The sequence below is a fragment of the Vulpes vulpes genome, chromosome 12 (assembly GCF_048418805.1).
Source record: "Vulpes vulpes isolate BD-2025 chromosome 12, VulVul3, whole genome shotgun sequence".
Classification (NCBI taxonomy): domain Eukaryota; kingdom Metazoa; phylum Chordata; class Mammalia; order Carnivora; family Canidae; genus Vulpes; species Vulpes vulpes.
This window is the reverse complement of record NC_132791.1, coordinates 99,178,288-99,194,844: the sequence shown is the minus strand read 5'-3', so window position 1 is coordinate 99,194,844 and position 16,557 is coordinate 99,178,288. Positions and strand designations below refer to the sequence as shown.

The 16,557-nt window shown below is 60.0% G+C and overlaps 1 protein-coding gene across 1 annotated transcript; it reads left to right on the top strand.

Moving 5' to 3' along the window:
- The first annotated feature begins 9,800 nt into the window (after nt 1-9,800).
- Nucleotides 9,801-13,621, top strand: FOXC1 (forkhead box C1). The gene has a single exon (XM_072729243.1). The coding sequence runs from the start codon at nt 9,947-9,949 to the stop codon at nt 11,639-11,641; it is 1,695 nt and encodes a 564-aa protein (XP_072585344.1). The 5' UTR covers nt 9,801-9,946; the 3' UTR covers nt 11,642-13,621.
- The last annotated feature ends 2,936 nt before the right edge of the window (nt 13,622-16,557 follow it).

Below are 16,557 nucleotides of genomic sequence, written 5' to 3'. Positions count from 1 at the left end.
ACAGTCAGAAGGTCCCCACTCCCCCCACCCCGTGGCCACCGTCAGAAGGTCCCCAAGGTCACCTGGATGCTACCGCAGTGCGGCCTCCAGCAGGTGCGAAGTCACCCCGTGAGCACGTGGGGGGCTGTGGGCGCTCGGGCCCCCTCCCGCGGCCGCCCCTGCTCCCAACCAGCAGCTCAGCCTCCGGAGCATTCAGCGTCTTGAAACACTTCCAGGGTGTCCACCTCGGGGCACTGTCCTCTCCGGGACCCCCCACCCCCTCCCCCGACTGGGCCTGCGGGAGGAAGGGGCGGGAGGTGAGCAGCGGCGCTCCCCTCCTCTCTCCCCCTGTTCTTCCCTCTGCCCCCCACCCACTCCCTGCCCCGGCCCTGGGGGGCAATGGGGCATCCTGGCCGACAGAGAGGCAGTTTGCCCTAAGCCGTTAGAGAGTTCATGCACCTTAAAACAAAAAAACAAAAAAAACAAAAAAACAAGAGGAGCCATGCCTGAGCGGAAGCAACCCTACCCTCCTCTTGCAAAAAATAAATAATGATGATGATGATGATGATGATAATAATAATAATAATAATAAAATACAAAGCAAAACCCGGTCACCTATGTTTTCTGAGCCTCGGGGCTCCCCGTGGGGTCTCAGACTGAATCACCAGCCAGGAGGATGGGGGGCTCCCCTGCAGCCCCCACGGGACTCTCAGCCCCATATGCTCATTAACAGGCCGCTCAGAATACGAGAGGACCCACAGGCACGGTCATCTGCCTCCTAAGACAAAGTAGCATCAATAAAAGACCCATCAAGCTTTTTCTTCAAGATTTTGGTTCTTGCTTTGATCTCTTTCCTGCTCTCACCTCCACCCTCCCCTCCCGTGCCCCATACCCAGGGGACTTCAAGTCCCGAGTGTAATACTGAATGGCCAGAAATGAAGCACGGAGGGGAGAGGAAATGAATTGAATTTATCAAGACGTGCATTTGGGAGAGCCATTAAAAATTGAAGCTCGTCCTAAGAGAAAGAACAAATTATGTGTCCATCGTTTTCTTTTTCCACCGAAGGTACACACTTGAAATATTTGTCTGCTGGATAAAACTGAAAGTTATGCTAATATTGGAAAAGCAGATCTAGGCCTATCAGAAAAACTTGTTTTTAAAGGGACATTGCCAAAAACTTTGAATCCAGCACTTGACCTGTATTTAATATTACTCCGATCTGCTAGGGGGTTGCCTTCTGGGTTCTAAATACCTACTCAGAAAAAGCTTGGCACAGCCAGAAAATAAAGTCCAGCTCTCCTTTTATGAGATTTACAACAGACTGTCAACACCAGCTGATAATTGAATCTCCTTGAAATCAGCAGAGCTATATAGATATCATCGGGAACGCTGATGTGCAAACCAGCAAGAGAAGGGGGAAAAGTAAGAAAAACTTGTTTATTTTACTCCGTTTAATCCGTAGTCGAGGGAGATTCCAAATCTGCCAAACTAGGGAGAAACGCGGAAACACAGACTTTTCAAGACCCATGTGAAAATAAAAGGAAATGCTATCGCCGTGCATTAGCCCTCTCCTCTAAAATGCCCAAAGACAGGCTAAAGTGGACAAAGCATCATGATCTGAGTGAGTCTGAGGCTGTTCCAGGAAAAAAAAAAAAAAAACAGTTGACATCAATGATAGTGATGTTTACTAGAAAACTAACCTACTTCCAGCAGACAGTAGACAGTGTGACTGATATTAAACAAAATATGTGACTGTTTGCCTTGATGTGAGGAGGGTGGAGCCCGTTTGTTTTCCTATTATGTAAAACCCCTGCCCGACTCCTGCCAAAACATTTTCCCAGTGACACGTCTGCCTGCCTTTGGACGTGTTCCTTACTAAAACAAATACACCTAACAAATAATCTTTGATAGCAAATGCTCATAAAGGCAAACAATGAAAACTACTATGGGGTGTTTCTTAAGACGGCACCGGGCACCGTGCGGAATTGCCACACACAAAAGCAAAACAACTCTCCTTGCTGCCCGGGCCGGTTCCCCGAAGTCGGCAGCGTCCGCGGCTGGCTCCTTCTTGGCAAGGGGTGCTCCCCCGGGGGGCGAGTGGCCCCCTCCCGGGCGGGCAGGCGGGTGCGCACACACCGGTCGGCCTCGGGAGGCAGATCAGCAGGAAAACAAACTGTTATTGTGAGCGCACACTCGCAAATAAAAGGAGCCGTCTCCTGAGCCGGCCCTGGCACCCTATAAAAGCGTAATTTAACCTTATCTAATCTGGAGCCTGTTTCATCACAAGGAGAGGCCATAATGTAAACCTTTGTGCGGAGGAAGGAGGCAGAGCGCACGTGGGGTGGGCGGCCGGTCCCCCGACAGCCGGGCCGGTGGGTGCAGACCTCGGGTCCGGAGCCGGAGGCGAGAAAATGACGGATGGGCCGGGGTACCGCGAAGGCAAAAATGGCCAAGAGAATCGTTTCCTCTTCCCATCTGTTCAGGAAGGACGTCAGCGAGATAGACTAAACACAGGCCCTGGGTCGGGATTACGTGCGCGCGCCTGTGAACACAGCAGCCTGGCCTTTAAGAGAACCTTCCCCGGCGCTGCAGGGACAGACAAAGGGGCCCAGACGCCCACACTGGCTGGCCTTGAAGAGAAGCAGGGCAGTCCCAGACTGTCGCCGTAGCCGGCGGGGGCTGGGCCGCTCCCCGGGGAGTCTGGCCCTGGTGCCCACCGCCCGCCGGGGCCACCGGCTCACGGCAGGGGACGTGCCCACTGGGGCCGGGCATGCCCAGCTCTCCCTGGGAAGACCCGGGAAACCCTGGCGCGGTGGGCCCCCCCCCAGGGCCAGGGCAACGCATCCCTGGCATGTCCCCCCCGGAGAGCAGAGCCCCTCACTCCCAGGAGCTCCCGAGGTGAGAGGCCTGGCCCAGGTCAGGGGCCTCCTCTGGCTCTGCCGCTAGCCGAGCCTCTTCCTACCCTCACTGGGGGCCTTTGGACCAATCTTCTGGGCCCAGGCCAAGTCCGAGTTGGGCAGGGGAGGGGTTCTTTCCTGGAAAGGGCAAAAGGGGGCCCTCTTGCCTGTTCTTCTCCTTCCACCCCACCTCTCTGGCCTGCCCTGCTGCTAACCTGCCCCCTGGAAGCCCCACAAGGCCAAAGGCCTGCACTGCATTACACCCCAGGGCCTGTTCAACTTCAGGCTCAGGAGGATGGGGCGACCGGAAGGCGGCCCTGGACCTGGCAAGCTGGGTGGAAGCCCTGCCTCGCCCACTTGAGGAGCATCTCCAGGACATCCGTGTGCAGACGTGCCAGCTGTGTGCAAGGCGAGTAAGCTTGCACGCATGCAACAGATTCGAGCACGGACGGGGATGAGCGTCTCCCCGCGGCGATTGCTGTTGCCCTTCACAAGGTGCCCAGCAAAAGGTATCGCGTCACGTATCGGCGGCTGGAATCACAGGGAAAGCCCCCGTCTGTCAGCGGATTAGGTGGATGGGCCAGGATGCCACCGACCTGAGACGCACAGGAGACCATGCAAAACAGAGGAGACTGAATCCACCCGTGATGGCCGCTGGTTTAATTCTCTTCTCCTAGTAGCACGTAAATGACGTTCCTTATCAGGAATGGCACGTGAGACCCAAGGAGATACACAAAGCGACACTGGGAGGGCTGTGCCATCTTGCACAAGGACCTTGCTCTCTTTGAGCTTCAGCTCCTTCCATCGGAGATGCAGATGACGATAGTGTCCGCATCCTTGGGCCGATCAAATGCAATGATCACCTGGAGCCCTCACCTCTGCAGAAGGACAGTAAGAAAGGCTGCATGCATCTTATCCACGTTGTCTGAGGCTCTGGGGTTGAGGCTAGAGGAGTGTCACAGCGAACAAAACGACCCTTCATTAGTCCCCGCTCTGCCCCAAACCAAGCGTCTTCAGGAGCAAACATCGGGCGAACAAAGAGCTGTCCCGCTCGGTGAGCGGAGTATTTTCCATTGCTGACTGGGGTGTTTGTGACCCCAGGCAAAAAGGGACCCCCCTAAAACTGAATTCTGGATTTCTTTTTCTGCTGCCCTTAATTTATAACAAAACCCGAGTCAACTACGGGCCTTGAAAAACACTAGGGCACATTCGGTGGGAGCTCCATACTGGGGAGCAAGTGCCTCCTTTCCTTTCGTACATTTATTTCTATTTAAGATTCTGTGGAAATTCGCCTCTTTATTTGCCACAGTTTATCTTTTCTTATATCTCCGCTTCCAAACTAAATAGCACTAATCCGAATGCATACCTCTCTGCGTGCCAGCGTCTAGCCTTGTGTCTGTGTCTACTGTGTATGTAAATATTGGCAAGTCTCTCCGTGGGTAAATCTGCAGTGTGCACGGTCGGTGTTGTCCTACGGTGTCTCCGGGGCGTGTGTGTGGGGGTGTGAGACCGCACGAGTAGCCACTATCGCTGCCACTCACCGGTCCTGTTCTCCAAACAGGTTCTTCGGACGTTCGGTTTTTGTTCGTAATTAAGACTAAGGTGTGGTTAAAAAACAGAAGTACATTTTCCTGGAAACCAGCAGTCTTCATTTGCAACTTTTATTGGCAAACCTGTGGCTGCCAGTAAATACATTCCTTGGCATCTCCCAGAATGTAATTCATTTGATGAAGCGGCCTCGCTCTTTCTGCAAGGCGCACATCAATTAGAAGGGGCCGCCTGGGAGGAATGCAGCGGGGGCCCGGGCCCGGGTCACCGCGGGCTCCAGGAACAGGCCGGGCCGAGCCCTGGAGTCTGGGCCCGGCTCTCCACGGGGCCCCAGGCGCTGCCCCGCCCGCCGCGCCCCCACCGCGGCCGCCCCCTCCAACCCTCCCCGGGCCAGGCTGGGGAGCCAGGGGCTGAGCCCGGGTGGGCCTCGCGCCGCGGACCGCAGGGGGCGCTCGGGCCACGCGCAGCGCCGCGGAGGGAGCCCCGGGCCAGGCCGCGGCCGTGGGGCTGGGCCCTTAGGGCTCCGGGCGCCCCCTCCCCATGCAGTCGCGGGGACACGTCGGGGGGCGCACGCGAGGGCCGCGCCCCCCGGGGAGGTCAGCTGCGCCACGGCCTCGGGCTGCAAGCGCTGCAAGCGGGGTGGAAGCCCGCGGGTGGGGGCGCACGTCGGGGGGCTCCCGGGGCGCGAGGTCGGAGACCCGGGGGGCCCCCGCCGCCTCCTGCGCGCGCTTGCGAGCTGCGGGTCGGTCCATCCGCGCACCGGAGCCGTCCTGTGACCCGCGCCCCTGCGCCCAGGGAGCAAACATGCGGGAGCGCGCGCTTCCCGGGTGTCCCCCACCTCCTACCCCCCACCCCGCGCCGCTGGCCGGGGCTGCAGGTCCGCGGGGCCCTCCCACCTCCCTCCTCCCGCCTCCCGCCCGGAGCTGCGCGGACCAGGGCCCCCCACCCCGCGTCGGGGCTCGCAGGCCAAGCCCGGCAGGTGCGCGCGCGCACGCAGGCACCTGGTCCCTTCCCGCGCTGGCTCCTTCCCCTTCCGAGGGCGCATCCCCGTCCTGGACCGTAGTGAAGGGCGACGGTTCGAGGCCCCATCCCTCTGCCAGGACACAGGGAGCCCCGAGGCTCCCTTCCCAACTGGCCTGTGCCCCTTCCTCGCGGCTCCGCTGCGCCCTGTGCGCACGGGGCGCCCACCCACCCGACGGGGCGGCCGGAGCAGGTGTCGCTGTCGCTGTCCGCGCAGGCGGCGGGCCGGGCCACCCCGGGGACTCGGGCCATGACATTAAATCATCCCGCCCGCTAACTTCCTGCGGAGGTCTGCTCCTCCGAGGGCGACTATCCAAGGACTTTTAATCGTGGACCCAGGCAATGGGGATCACTTTGCCGCCCAAACGTGATGGGAAAAACAAACGCTCCTTGTTTTGTTTTGTTTTGTTTTGTTTTGGTCTGTTTGTTTATTGTAGGAATTATTTCTGTGCTGAGGACGGGGATGAATTGGAGGTGCTGCGTGAGCACAACCTCTGCTGACCCTCCCAACCAGGAGGGAGAAGCAAGCTGAGCCTCGGCCACCCAGACGTTGGGTCCCCGCCTCCTCTTTCCGCTGAGAAGTCACACTGAAGACAAACGCTACCTTCCTTCCGAGAGAGCATCGGGGTTGATAACGAATAATGGTTACTGACCACCATCCAGCACCCCCTACCCCCGGCTTTCTGGTCTACACCACCCAGGCCGTGTGCAGGACTACAGGCGTTTACCTAAGAGGCTCAGAGATGCCACACGCGCACACACACACACAGGCACACTCGGACTTTGCTGCCCTTGTTTGTGATTTCGGTCTAGTGGGGAGTTTTCAAATCCCATTGGCAGGATAATTGCCTTAATCTTCCAATTTGTCTCTTGGCAGCCAAGGGGGAGATGGTAGGACGGCCGCAGATGGGCAGCCTCGCTCCTGGGTCTGCACACACGGGCTGGACTCCACACACCGTCTGGAGCAGAAGCCCCTCCCTCACCTCCTAAGCCTGCCTTTCCTGTTTTCCGCAGCCCCTGGACCCCGAGGGTCACCCCCCCTTCCCCGCCCTGGAACCCGCGGCAGGGCGGCCTAGACCCCCCGCCGGGCCGGCTTCCTGGGAATATCATCCGAGAGCCGAAAGCTGGATACGCCGGAACTGTGGACTGGGAAGGGGTCCGGGCAGGTCGTGGGGCGACTGGGCTGCCGGGGAGGGGTCGCTCCAGAGGGGTCTCCGCCGAGGAGGACGGTGTGTGCCCCCTGGGCTGGCCTCAGGCCACTCAAGAGTCGTTTCTTGAACTCGGGACTCCCCGGATCCTTATTCCCTCTACTTGTCCTGAATCAAACAAAAAGAGAAAGAGCTCCTTCTGGTTCCCGGTGACCTGCGTTAGGGCACCGTCTCCTCCTCCCCACTCCCCCCAACACACACATTCCTGCGGTGTCACCACGTTCCCGAATCCAGGCATTTCCTGGAGTGCTCGCCACATCTCCCTCGTGCTTTTCTGCAGTCGGGGCCCTGGGGAGGCCTTGTAACTACCGCTGTGACGTCAGGCCCCCTCCTCAGAGCTCGGAACCCCTCGGTGGGCCCCGGGAATCGTAACCCCACCTGGCAGGTCAAGGAGTGGCTGGGAGTTGCCGGTGGGGCCAAGCGACAGTTGGGCCAGACATCCATTACGGCTGTCGCCGCGGGACCTTCAGGCAGCGAGCGCGGGAGGTGTCAGGAAAGAGAAGCCCGAGGTTTCCGGCGGGGGCATTTCTGCCAATTGAGTCAAGGTTTGTTGAGGAGACTGATGATGGAACCACCCCGAGGAGCAGCGAAAAGGAGCCTCAAAAACTTTAGACTCAAAATAAAAGCTTTAACCCATCCTCCCCCGAAGACTTCATTCCTGTGCCTTAACCTTAAAGTAACACCACTAACAACAATAATAAAATAAGCAAAGCACTTGAAATACAGTCAAGCCGTTTACTGGAGGTTTGCTTCCGAGTAAGCTTATAAAACACAAATGCAAATATCTTTTCCTGGCGAATATCCAGAGCTAAACCAGTGGAAAGTTGATCTTTATAAAACTGCACCCCCTCCAGTTTTTTTCACATGCCAGATACTAATTGCACAACGGGAACTTCTACACCCAAAGCGGGGAGCCCGGTGGCCACCGAGGTTCGATCTGCAATTTACACCCCACGCTGCCTGGGCTCCGGGGCTGCGCGGGGAGAGGGAGGGCAGGGGGGCAGGCGACGGTGCGCGGCCCGGCCGGCCGGGAGGCCCGACTGTCCACTGCGAGCGCCGGGCCCGCTGGCGTTTCCCACGTTAGGAAAACAAGCGAGCAGCTCTGGCTGCTTCCCGCTCCGTGCCCTGCCCTGCGAGCAGTGGAGATGCAGCTTAAAGTTCAAATTCACCAAATGCTGGGGTGTTTAGAGAGCCCACCTAATGACCTCCAGGCTGAAGCCAGAGCGCCCCATAAAGCCCCGGCCAAAGGGGACGATTATGTCAGGGTACAGGGACCGGGGCTGGACACGAATTCACGTTTCAAGTCTGGGGTCTTCTCCCTCCCACCCCTTCCTCCCTCTGCGAGTGCTAAGGAACCGTCCAGGACTGAGCCTCCCGCTGACAAATCAAGTGTTGCTTCCAATCTGAGCCCCGGGCCTTGCGAACACCCTGGAAAAGGGAGTTTCAAGTGCCCCAGACCCCAGCAGGCCGAGAGGCAGCTGCCTCAGGAATGGGAACTTCCGGGCGACCCCCCAGCCCAGCCCCAGGCTTGCTCTAGAAGTGGCAGGTCCTCTCCTCTGTCCGAAAGACGCTATTTTTTTGTTTTTTTGTTTTTTGTTTTGTTTTTTAAATGTTCAAGTGACAAGGAGCTGAGCCTGCCACACTCGCCAGCGCCTCTGACATCGAACAACTGAAGCGACAATGAGAATTTTTGTGCAGGGAGGAAGCCGGGATTCCAGCTGGGAAGGCAAAAGGGGCTCCCAACACGTTCCTGCAGTTAAAGATTGTCAGAAATGGGGGGGGGGGGGTGGAGGTGTTAAATGCGTCACACTACTCTTCTTCACGGGTTCCTAAGCTTGCCAGGCCCCCCCACCCTCCCGGCTTCTGGTAAAGGACCTAGTGTTGCGGGGGGGGGGGGGGGGGGGAGGGGAGAGGGGTGTTTTCTCCAGTTGCCAAAACGCAGAACCGCGTTGCAGGCGGGGTGGGGGTGGGGGGACCAGTCCTTGGCTTCTCTCCTTCCCTCGCCTCCCCGCTGCAGCCCGCTGCACCCCGCTGCACCCCGGCCGCCCTGCGAGTCTCGGGCGCGCCGGGCCCCCCAGAACCGGCGGCGCCCGCGCCTCTGCGCCTCTGCCCGCGACACCTCCGTTAGGCGCGCGCGGGGATGGAGCCTGAGCGGGACGCGCGGGGTTCTCGGGCGTGTGTTTGTTTGCTTCTTGTCATCACACCTGCTCGCGTCGCTGGGCCCGAGGCGTGACCCTCCTCTGAGCCGAAGCGTGCGGGGCCCGACGAGAGCGGGCGGCGAGGGGCCAACCTTGGGGGTCGGGCCCCGGCGCGGCGCAGCGGGGAGGTCTGCGGGGAGGCCCCAGCAGCGGGCCGCGGAGCCGAGCGCCCCGGGCGGCGGGAGGGAGCCAGGTGGCCCGGAGTGGGGCGGGCGGAGCCTACCTGCGCACGGTCCGGGCGCGGCCCCGGGGCCCCCTGCCCTGTCCCTACTGGGTGGGGGTGGCGAGTGAGGCGAGGCCGGGGCGACGCTGCGGCGGCGCCTCCAGACCCGGGGCTCGGGGAGGCCGCAGGTGGGGGGCAAGGGGAGCAGCCGGCTGCGGAGCCCGGCGGCCCGCGCGGAGGCGGAGGGAGGGCGGGCGTGGGGCGCCCGGGGGGCCGGGCCGGGGCGCGCGGCCCGCGGGGACCCGGGGGTCCCGCCGGCGGGGAGGCGCGGGGGCGCGGGCGCGCGGGGGGGCGGCCGGGCTGCGGCGCGGGGCGCGCTCGACCGGCGCGCGTGTGGCCAGCCCCGCGGTCCTCCCGCAGCTGGGCGCGGGCCGCCGGGGCTCGGCCTCCGGCTCCTCCGGAGGCGGTTCTCGCCTGCCATTGGCTGCCGCGGCCGGGGCGGGGCGGGGCTCCGCGGCCCGGAAAAAATGTAACTGCGTAAAAAAGTCCTCGCCGGGGTGACGGATGCTCAAAAGTTCAGAAGTTTTCCCCATGCTTCCTTAGGCGGCCGCGCGCGGGAGCCGGCGGAGGAGGTGACGCGGGGCCCGGGAAGGCGGCCGGCGCGCTGCCCCCCGCCCCTGGCCAGCGGAGGGCGCGGGCTCCGGGGCGCGGGCTCCGGGGCGCAGGCTCGGCGCGGGGCGGGCGCGGGCGCGGGCGCGGGCTCCGGGCGGCGAGGGCGCCGGCTGGCCCCGTGCTGCGCGCTCGCTCGGCGGCCGGGAGGCGCGGCCCCGGCCCGGCCCGGCCCCCTGCCCCCGGCGCCCGGCGCGCAGCCCGGAGCGGAGCGGAGCGGCGGGAGGCGGCGGCTGCGCGGGCCGGGCTCGGCGAGCGGGGCCATGCAGGCGCGCTACTCCGTGTCCAGCCCCAACTCCCTGGGAGTGGTGCCCTACCTCGGCGGCGAGCAGAGCTACTACCGCGCGGCGGCCGCGGCGGCGGGGGGCGGCTACGGGGCCATGCCGGCCCCCATGAGCGTGTACTCGCACCCGGCGCACGCCGAGCAGTACCCGGGCGGCATGGCGCGCGCCTACGGGCCCTACCCGCCGCAGCCGCAGCCCAAGGACATGGTGAAGCCGCCCTACAGCTACATCGCGCTCATCACCATGGCCATCCAGAACGCGCCGGACAAGAAGATCACCCTGAACGGCATCTACCAGTTCATCATGGACCGCTTCCCCTTCTACCGGGACAACAAGCAGGGCTGGCAGAACAGCATCCGCCACAACCTGTCGCTCAACGAGTGCTTCGTCAAGGTGCCCCGCGACGACAAGAAGCCGGGCAAGGGCAGCTACTGGACGCTGGACCCGGACTCCTACAACATGTTCGAGAACGGCAGCTTCCTGCGGCGGCGGCGGCGCTTCAAGAAGAAGGACGCGGTCAAGGACAAGGAGGAGAAGGACCGGCTGCACCCCAAGGAGCCGCCCGCCGCGCCCCCCGCGCCCCCCGCGCCCCCGCCGCCGCCGCAGGCCCGCGCGCCCCCCGCGCCCCCCGCGCCCGCCGCGCCCGAGCAGGCCGACGCCGCCGCGCCCCCGCAGCCGCCGCCCGTGCGCATCCAGGACATCAAGACCGAGAACGGTACGTGCCCCTCGCCGCCCCAGCCCCTGTCCCCGGCCGCCGTGCCCAAGGTCGAGAGCCCCGACAGCAGCAGCAGCAGCCTGTCCAGCGGCGGCAGCCCCCCCGGCGGCCTGGGCCCCGCGCGCGCGCTCGGCCTGGACGGCGCGGACCCCGCGGCCCCGCCCGCGCCCCCGCAGCCCGCGCCGCCGCCGCACCTGGGCCAGGGCTTCAGCGTGGACAACATCATGACGTCGCTGCGGGGGTCGCCGCAGGCCGCGGCCGAGCTGGGCTCGGGCCTGCTGGCGGCGGCGGCGGCGGCCGGGGCCTCGCGCCCGGGGCTCGCGCCCGCGCTGGCGCTCGGCGCCTACTCGCCGGGCCAGGGCGCCCTGTACGGCTCCCCCTGCGGCCAGGGCGCGGGCGCGGGCGCGGGCGCGGGCGGGGGCGCGGCGGGCGCGGGCGGGGGCGCGGCGGGCGCGGGGGGCGCGGGGGGCGCGGCGGGCGCGGGGACCTACCACTGCAACCTGCAGGCCATGAGCCTGTACGCGGCGGGCGAGCGCGGCGGCCACCTGCAGGGCGCGCCGGGGGGCGCGGGCGGCCCGGCCGTGGACGACGCCCTGCCCGACTACTCGCTGCCCCCGGCCACCAGCAGCGGCGGCGCGGCCCTGAGCCACGGCGCGGGCGGCGCGCAGGACGGCGGCCACCACCCCGCGGCCCACCAGGGCCGCCTCGCCTCGTGGTACCTGAACCAGGCGGGCGGAGACCTGGGCCACCTGGCGAGCGCGGCGGCGGCGGCGGCGGCCGCGGGCTACCCGGGCCAGCAGCAGAACTTCCACTCGGTGCGGGAGATGTTCGAGTCGCAGAGACTGGGCCTCAACAACTCCCCGGTGAACGGGAACAGCAGCTGTCAGATGGCCTTCCCGTCCAGCCAGTCCCTGTACCGCACGTCCGGGGCCTTCGTCTACGACTGCAGCAAGTTCTGACGCCCCCCGCGCCCGCATCCACCCGTCACCCCCCCTGGACCACCGCCACCACCGCCGCCACCCAGCCCGGCCCCAGTGCGAACTGAATGAATCGGACCCCCAAAGCAGGAACAGCCGAAAGAACCACCGGCTTGCAAAATCGAAACCAAAAAAAAAAAAAAAAAAAAAAAAAAGAATCCGACTTAAAAAAAAAAAAAAAAAAAAGGAAAGGAAAGAGAAAGCCTTGAAAAACATTCACCGAACCAGCGAACAGAATCCCCCTCCAAAAATGCAGCTCACCAGCACAAAGAAAACTGTTTTTCTGAAAAGAGTCAGAGCCACCTTCACTTGGCCTTATCTAAATAGACAAAACGGTAAACTATTTTGTACAGAGACAGCAAAAAATCATGGTTTATTAAAGGACAGTGTTACTCCAGATAACACGTAAGTTTCTTCTTGCTTTTCGGAGATCATGCGTTGTTCCTCCTCTCTCTATCTCTCTCTCTCTCCCTCCCCCTCTCCCATTCCCCTGCCCTCTCTTTCCTCCACCTCTCACCTGTAAGATATTTTATCCTATGTTGAAAGGAGGGGGGAAAGTCCCCGTATATGAAAATCGCTTTCTTTTTATTCATGGACTTGTTTTAAAATGTAAATTGCAATATAGTAATTTATTTTTAATTTGTAGTTGGATGTCGTGGACCAAACGCCAGAAAGTGTTTCCAAAACCTGACGTTAAATTGCCTGAAACTTTAAATTGTGCTTTTTTTTTTTCATTATAAAAAGGGAAACTGTATTAATCTTATTCTATCATCTTTTTTTTTCTTTTTGTTGAACATATTCACTGTTTGTTTATTAATAAATTACCATTCAGTTTGAATGAGATCTATATGTCTGGATACTTTAATACAGCTTTAATTATTATAAGAAAAAAAAAGAGATTTCAGATTAAAACACTAGAAATGACCTATTCTCCTCCTAAATATCTGAGAAATGGAGAAACCCTCTGACTATAACTTGTCAAATTTCACCTAAAAGTCTCTTTTTTGTTTAGATTTGTTTTTCCTGCAACGTCTTCTGCAAAATGTACTCTATAGTCAGCTTGCTTTGTGGCTAGTCAGAAGATATTTTCCTAAACAGGTCTGAGTTGGCATATATACAAATATATATATATTTTTTTTTTTCAGTAAGGACAGAACACGATCTGGACATTTTAAGCCCATGAATCGGCAGTGGTGTTACCACAGTGATACCTGTGTGTAGAGATATGTGAATGTGCCTCCAGATATTCACAGAGGAATATTTGGCTTCTGTATCACATAAAAAATTGTGATGTCTGTTCTACATCCCCGTGAGCCAAATGCTGGATAGATATTTCTCCTACTAATTTCACTCCTTTGTAAGAGGAAAAATAAAGCAGTTCTTTTTTTTTTAAAATGTATGTATATAACTCATCCACATTTACAATCCTTCGTGTGTTACATAGAAGGGTTGGTTAAAAAAATATATATATATATACTGTGGGTTGGAAAGGGATATTTAATCTTTGGGAAACTATTTTAGAAGATATGTTTGTAGAACAATTATTATTATTATTATTATTATTTTTTCTTTTGGAAAAGATTTAAAGCAATAAGAAGGAGAGAAGAGCAGAACCTTTTAGTCTAGGGTGGTTTCTTTTCGATCCATTTTTTTTTTCTTGTTAATTTACAGTTAAACGTAGGGGGCGATCCAGATTGGCCCTCCCCCTTTGTAAATAACCCAGGAAATGTAATAAATTCATTATCTTAGGGCGATCTGCCCTGTCAATCAGACTTTGGAGAGATGGCGATTTGATTACAGCCGATCAGGGCCTTACAGTTTGTTTTCGAGATAATACAGTTTCCTGCTATCTGCCGCTCCTATCTAGAGGCAACACTTAGCAGTAATTGCTATTGCTTGTTGTCAAAATCTGATCATTGTTAAAGGATTGCTGCAAATAAATACACTCTAATTTCAGTCAAACCCTGCTCTCCGTGGCCTCTGATTTGCTCGGGAAGGTCGCAGCGGCCAGGGCGCCCCAGGGCGCGGCGGTCCCCCGGCAGGCAGGCCGGCAGGGACTCGCCCGACTGCTCGCTCGGGCTCCGCCGGCTGTCGCGGCCCGCGGCCCGGGGCGGCCTCGGTGACCCCCGCGGGGTGGGCGCACCCCGGGGCCCTGGCTTGCCTAGGCCCGGCCGGGAAGGGCCGCAGGTGGACCCGCCCCAGGCCGCGCGGCTCTGGCAGCCCCGGCCCCGGCCTCCCTCCGCCGGCCCGCTGCGCGGTCTGCACCGGGGCTTGGCGAGTGTAGACGCGCGGCCCACCCGGCTCTGCAGCCGGCGCCGGCCTCGGGACGCAGCTCCCGGTCGGGGGGCAGCTAATGAGCTGTAATTGCCGCGTGCGTGTTTGCAGCTCCCGCCCCCCGACAACAGCCTGGGGGAGCCCGAGGGAGGCCGCCTGGAGGGATGGAGCCGGCACCCGTGGCAGGGCCGCCGAGCAGCAGGGCCGCCCCGGCTCCAGGCCCCAGGCCCCGGCTGCCGCCTGCTGCTGCGGTGCCCCGCCGGGTGGGAGGTCGCGGGCACCCGCTGCTCTCGGGTGGGCCTAGGGGTGGTGGGTGGCTGCGATGGAGGCCGCGGGCTTTGTGCGAGCGGCGTGCGCAGTGCCTGCCCCCGGGGCCTGGCGGCCTGGCTCCCAAGAGGGGACCGGCGCGCAGCAGGGCCGGCGACCTGGGTCGAGGAGGCCGGCCCGAGCGCAGGGGTGGGCTGTGCGCAGTGGGGCGGGCGACCTGGGTGGAGGAGGCCAGGCCCGAGTGGAGGGGTGGGCTGCGGTGCAGGCGACCTGGGCTGTGGGCGACCTGGGTCGAGGAGGCCGGGCCAAGCAGAGGGATGGGCTGCGGTGCAGGAGATCTGGGCCGTGGGCGACCTAGGTCAAGGAGGCCGGGCCCCAGCGCAGGGGTGGGCTGTGCGCAGCGGGGCCGGCGACCTGGGCCATGAGCGACCTGGGTCGAAGAGGCCAGGCCCGAGAGGAGGGATGGGCTGCGGCACAGCCGGGTAGGCGATCTGGGCAGCGGGCAACCTGGGTCAAGGAGGCCTGGCCCGAGTGGCCTCTGCCCCCATGGCCTACACTCGCGGCCTGCACTGCATCGGGCTGGCGGGGGGCGACTGTGGCTGGGGGCCTGCGGCACAGAACCCGCTCGCCTGGGCCCCGACCGTCCCTGAGCGCACCTCGGGGCACCCGCGCTCTTCCTCCCTGGGAACCCGCGCTCCTGGGGCTGCAGAGGGCACCGCCATGAGCGCGCTGCCCAGGCTTCTGCGGCCCGCAAACAGCCCTCCTAAGCTGCGGGGAGTGTTTACACACTTGCCCAGGGCACCCGCTTCTTAGGCATCACTTTTGCCCTCCTCGGTTGCAAGGTCTGAAAATCAGGCGTGGAGGACGTAGTGTCTGGGAAGGTGTTTGTGTTACACGTACACAGTTATTTCTACCCGAGCTGCCGAAGCGATAGTGCAGGAGCTGTGTTTGAGTGCAGGGTCAGCAGTTCTGTTCATGATTCTGAGTTTTGAAACCATAGAGGTAAATGTTTTCTGCTCCCAATACAAGTGCTTTTGGACTCGCATCCAATTTAAGAAAAAAAAAAAAAAAAACTACCTCTGACCTTATTGAATGTGGGACAAGTACTTATGCCTTAGTGGTCTGCACGTTTGATTTGTACTTTTTCAGCAATGAGGGTATTTTCTTTTTCCTGTAAGATAGTCTAAGAGAGACGTCTTGGTATCTTAACCAACAGACAGGACATTTTGAAATTAGCCTTGGACACAAGGCAGGATCTAGTGGTCGGGATTTGGCTAATTTTGAAATGAGCCTCTGTGGAAAGCTTTAGGATAGTAAGTAGTTTGTGCTTTATGTAGCATGGGTGCATTTATTTGCTTAGCAATTTATACAGTGAGCGAGTAGATGCCAGCATGTTACATGCCATATAAAAACTAGCATTTTGGCATATTGTACGCGTGGTCGGAACGCGTGCTGTTTTCCAGGGCTATGTAGTTAGCAGGGCTTTCTTCACCAGGCTGCATGCAAACAAGCATGCGTTTTACAATTTATCATTCCATGCAGTTTGTGTCATTAATAATCGATGTTTGCAGAGGAATAAGGCTCAATTGTGCTGGTGGTCTGTAAGCTCTTGGCTATTTCCTGCGGGGGTCAGAAATAGGGGTCAGGAAACAAGAGTGCCTTATAGCCCCATCAGGCTCCCCTGAACTTCTATAGGTAAAGAAGAGACATAGGACTTTTGCTCTCCCACCCTGTTCCCTAGGGAGGGGGTGTCATATTTAAGGTGGCGGGCTTTTAGTTTTGTCCTTCATGGTGCAAAATTCCAAGAGAGGCCCTGAATCCTCTGCAGGTCCAGGCTGCCTGGCCAGGCTGCCCAGAAGGGGGACAGGTCCCGGGCACCCATATCGGTGTTGTCCCCCACCGTCAGTGGCCCTGGACACAAGGTGGTGGGAGCAACAGTTTCTTTCTCCCCTCAGCTCCCATCTTACAGCTCCTGGAGAGAGGCCCCCTTTGCTTCTGAGCCTAGTTCTCACTCCTGGATCCGGCCTGCTGTCCCAGAGCCTTCTCTTTAGACTCCTCTCCCCTCCCTGCGGAATGGGTTCATGAAGCCATTAGCTCTTCCCATCGGGTCATAAACAAATGTCCCCTTAAGGGCAAGATTGATAGTGGCCGTGTCATAAAGCTGGCCAGGCAGGTTAGACTCTGTGGGACATTCTTTAGCTAAGTAGGGAGTTTAGAGGGAGGCCGGGAGACTCTGTCATAGTCCTCACCCCATCGAAAGCCGGTAAGCTTACGAGAGAGAGAGAGAGAGAGAGAGAGAGAGAGAGAGAGAGAGAGAGAGAGACCAACAAGCAAGACCTAGTCTGTTCAGACAGTGG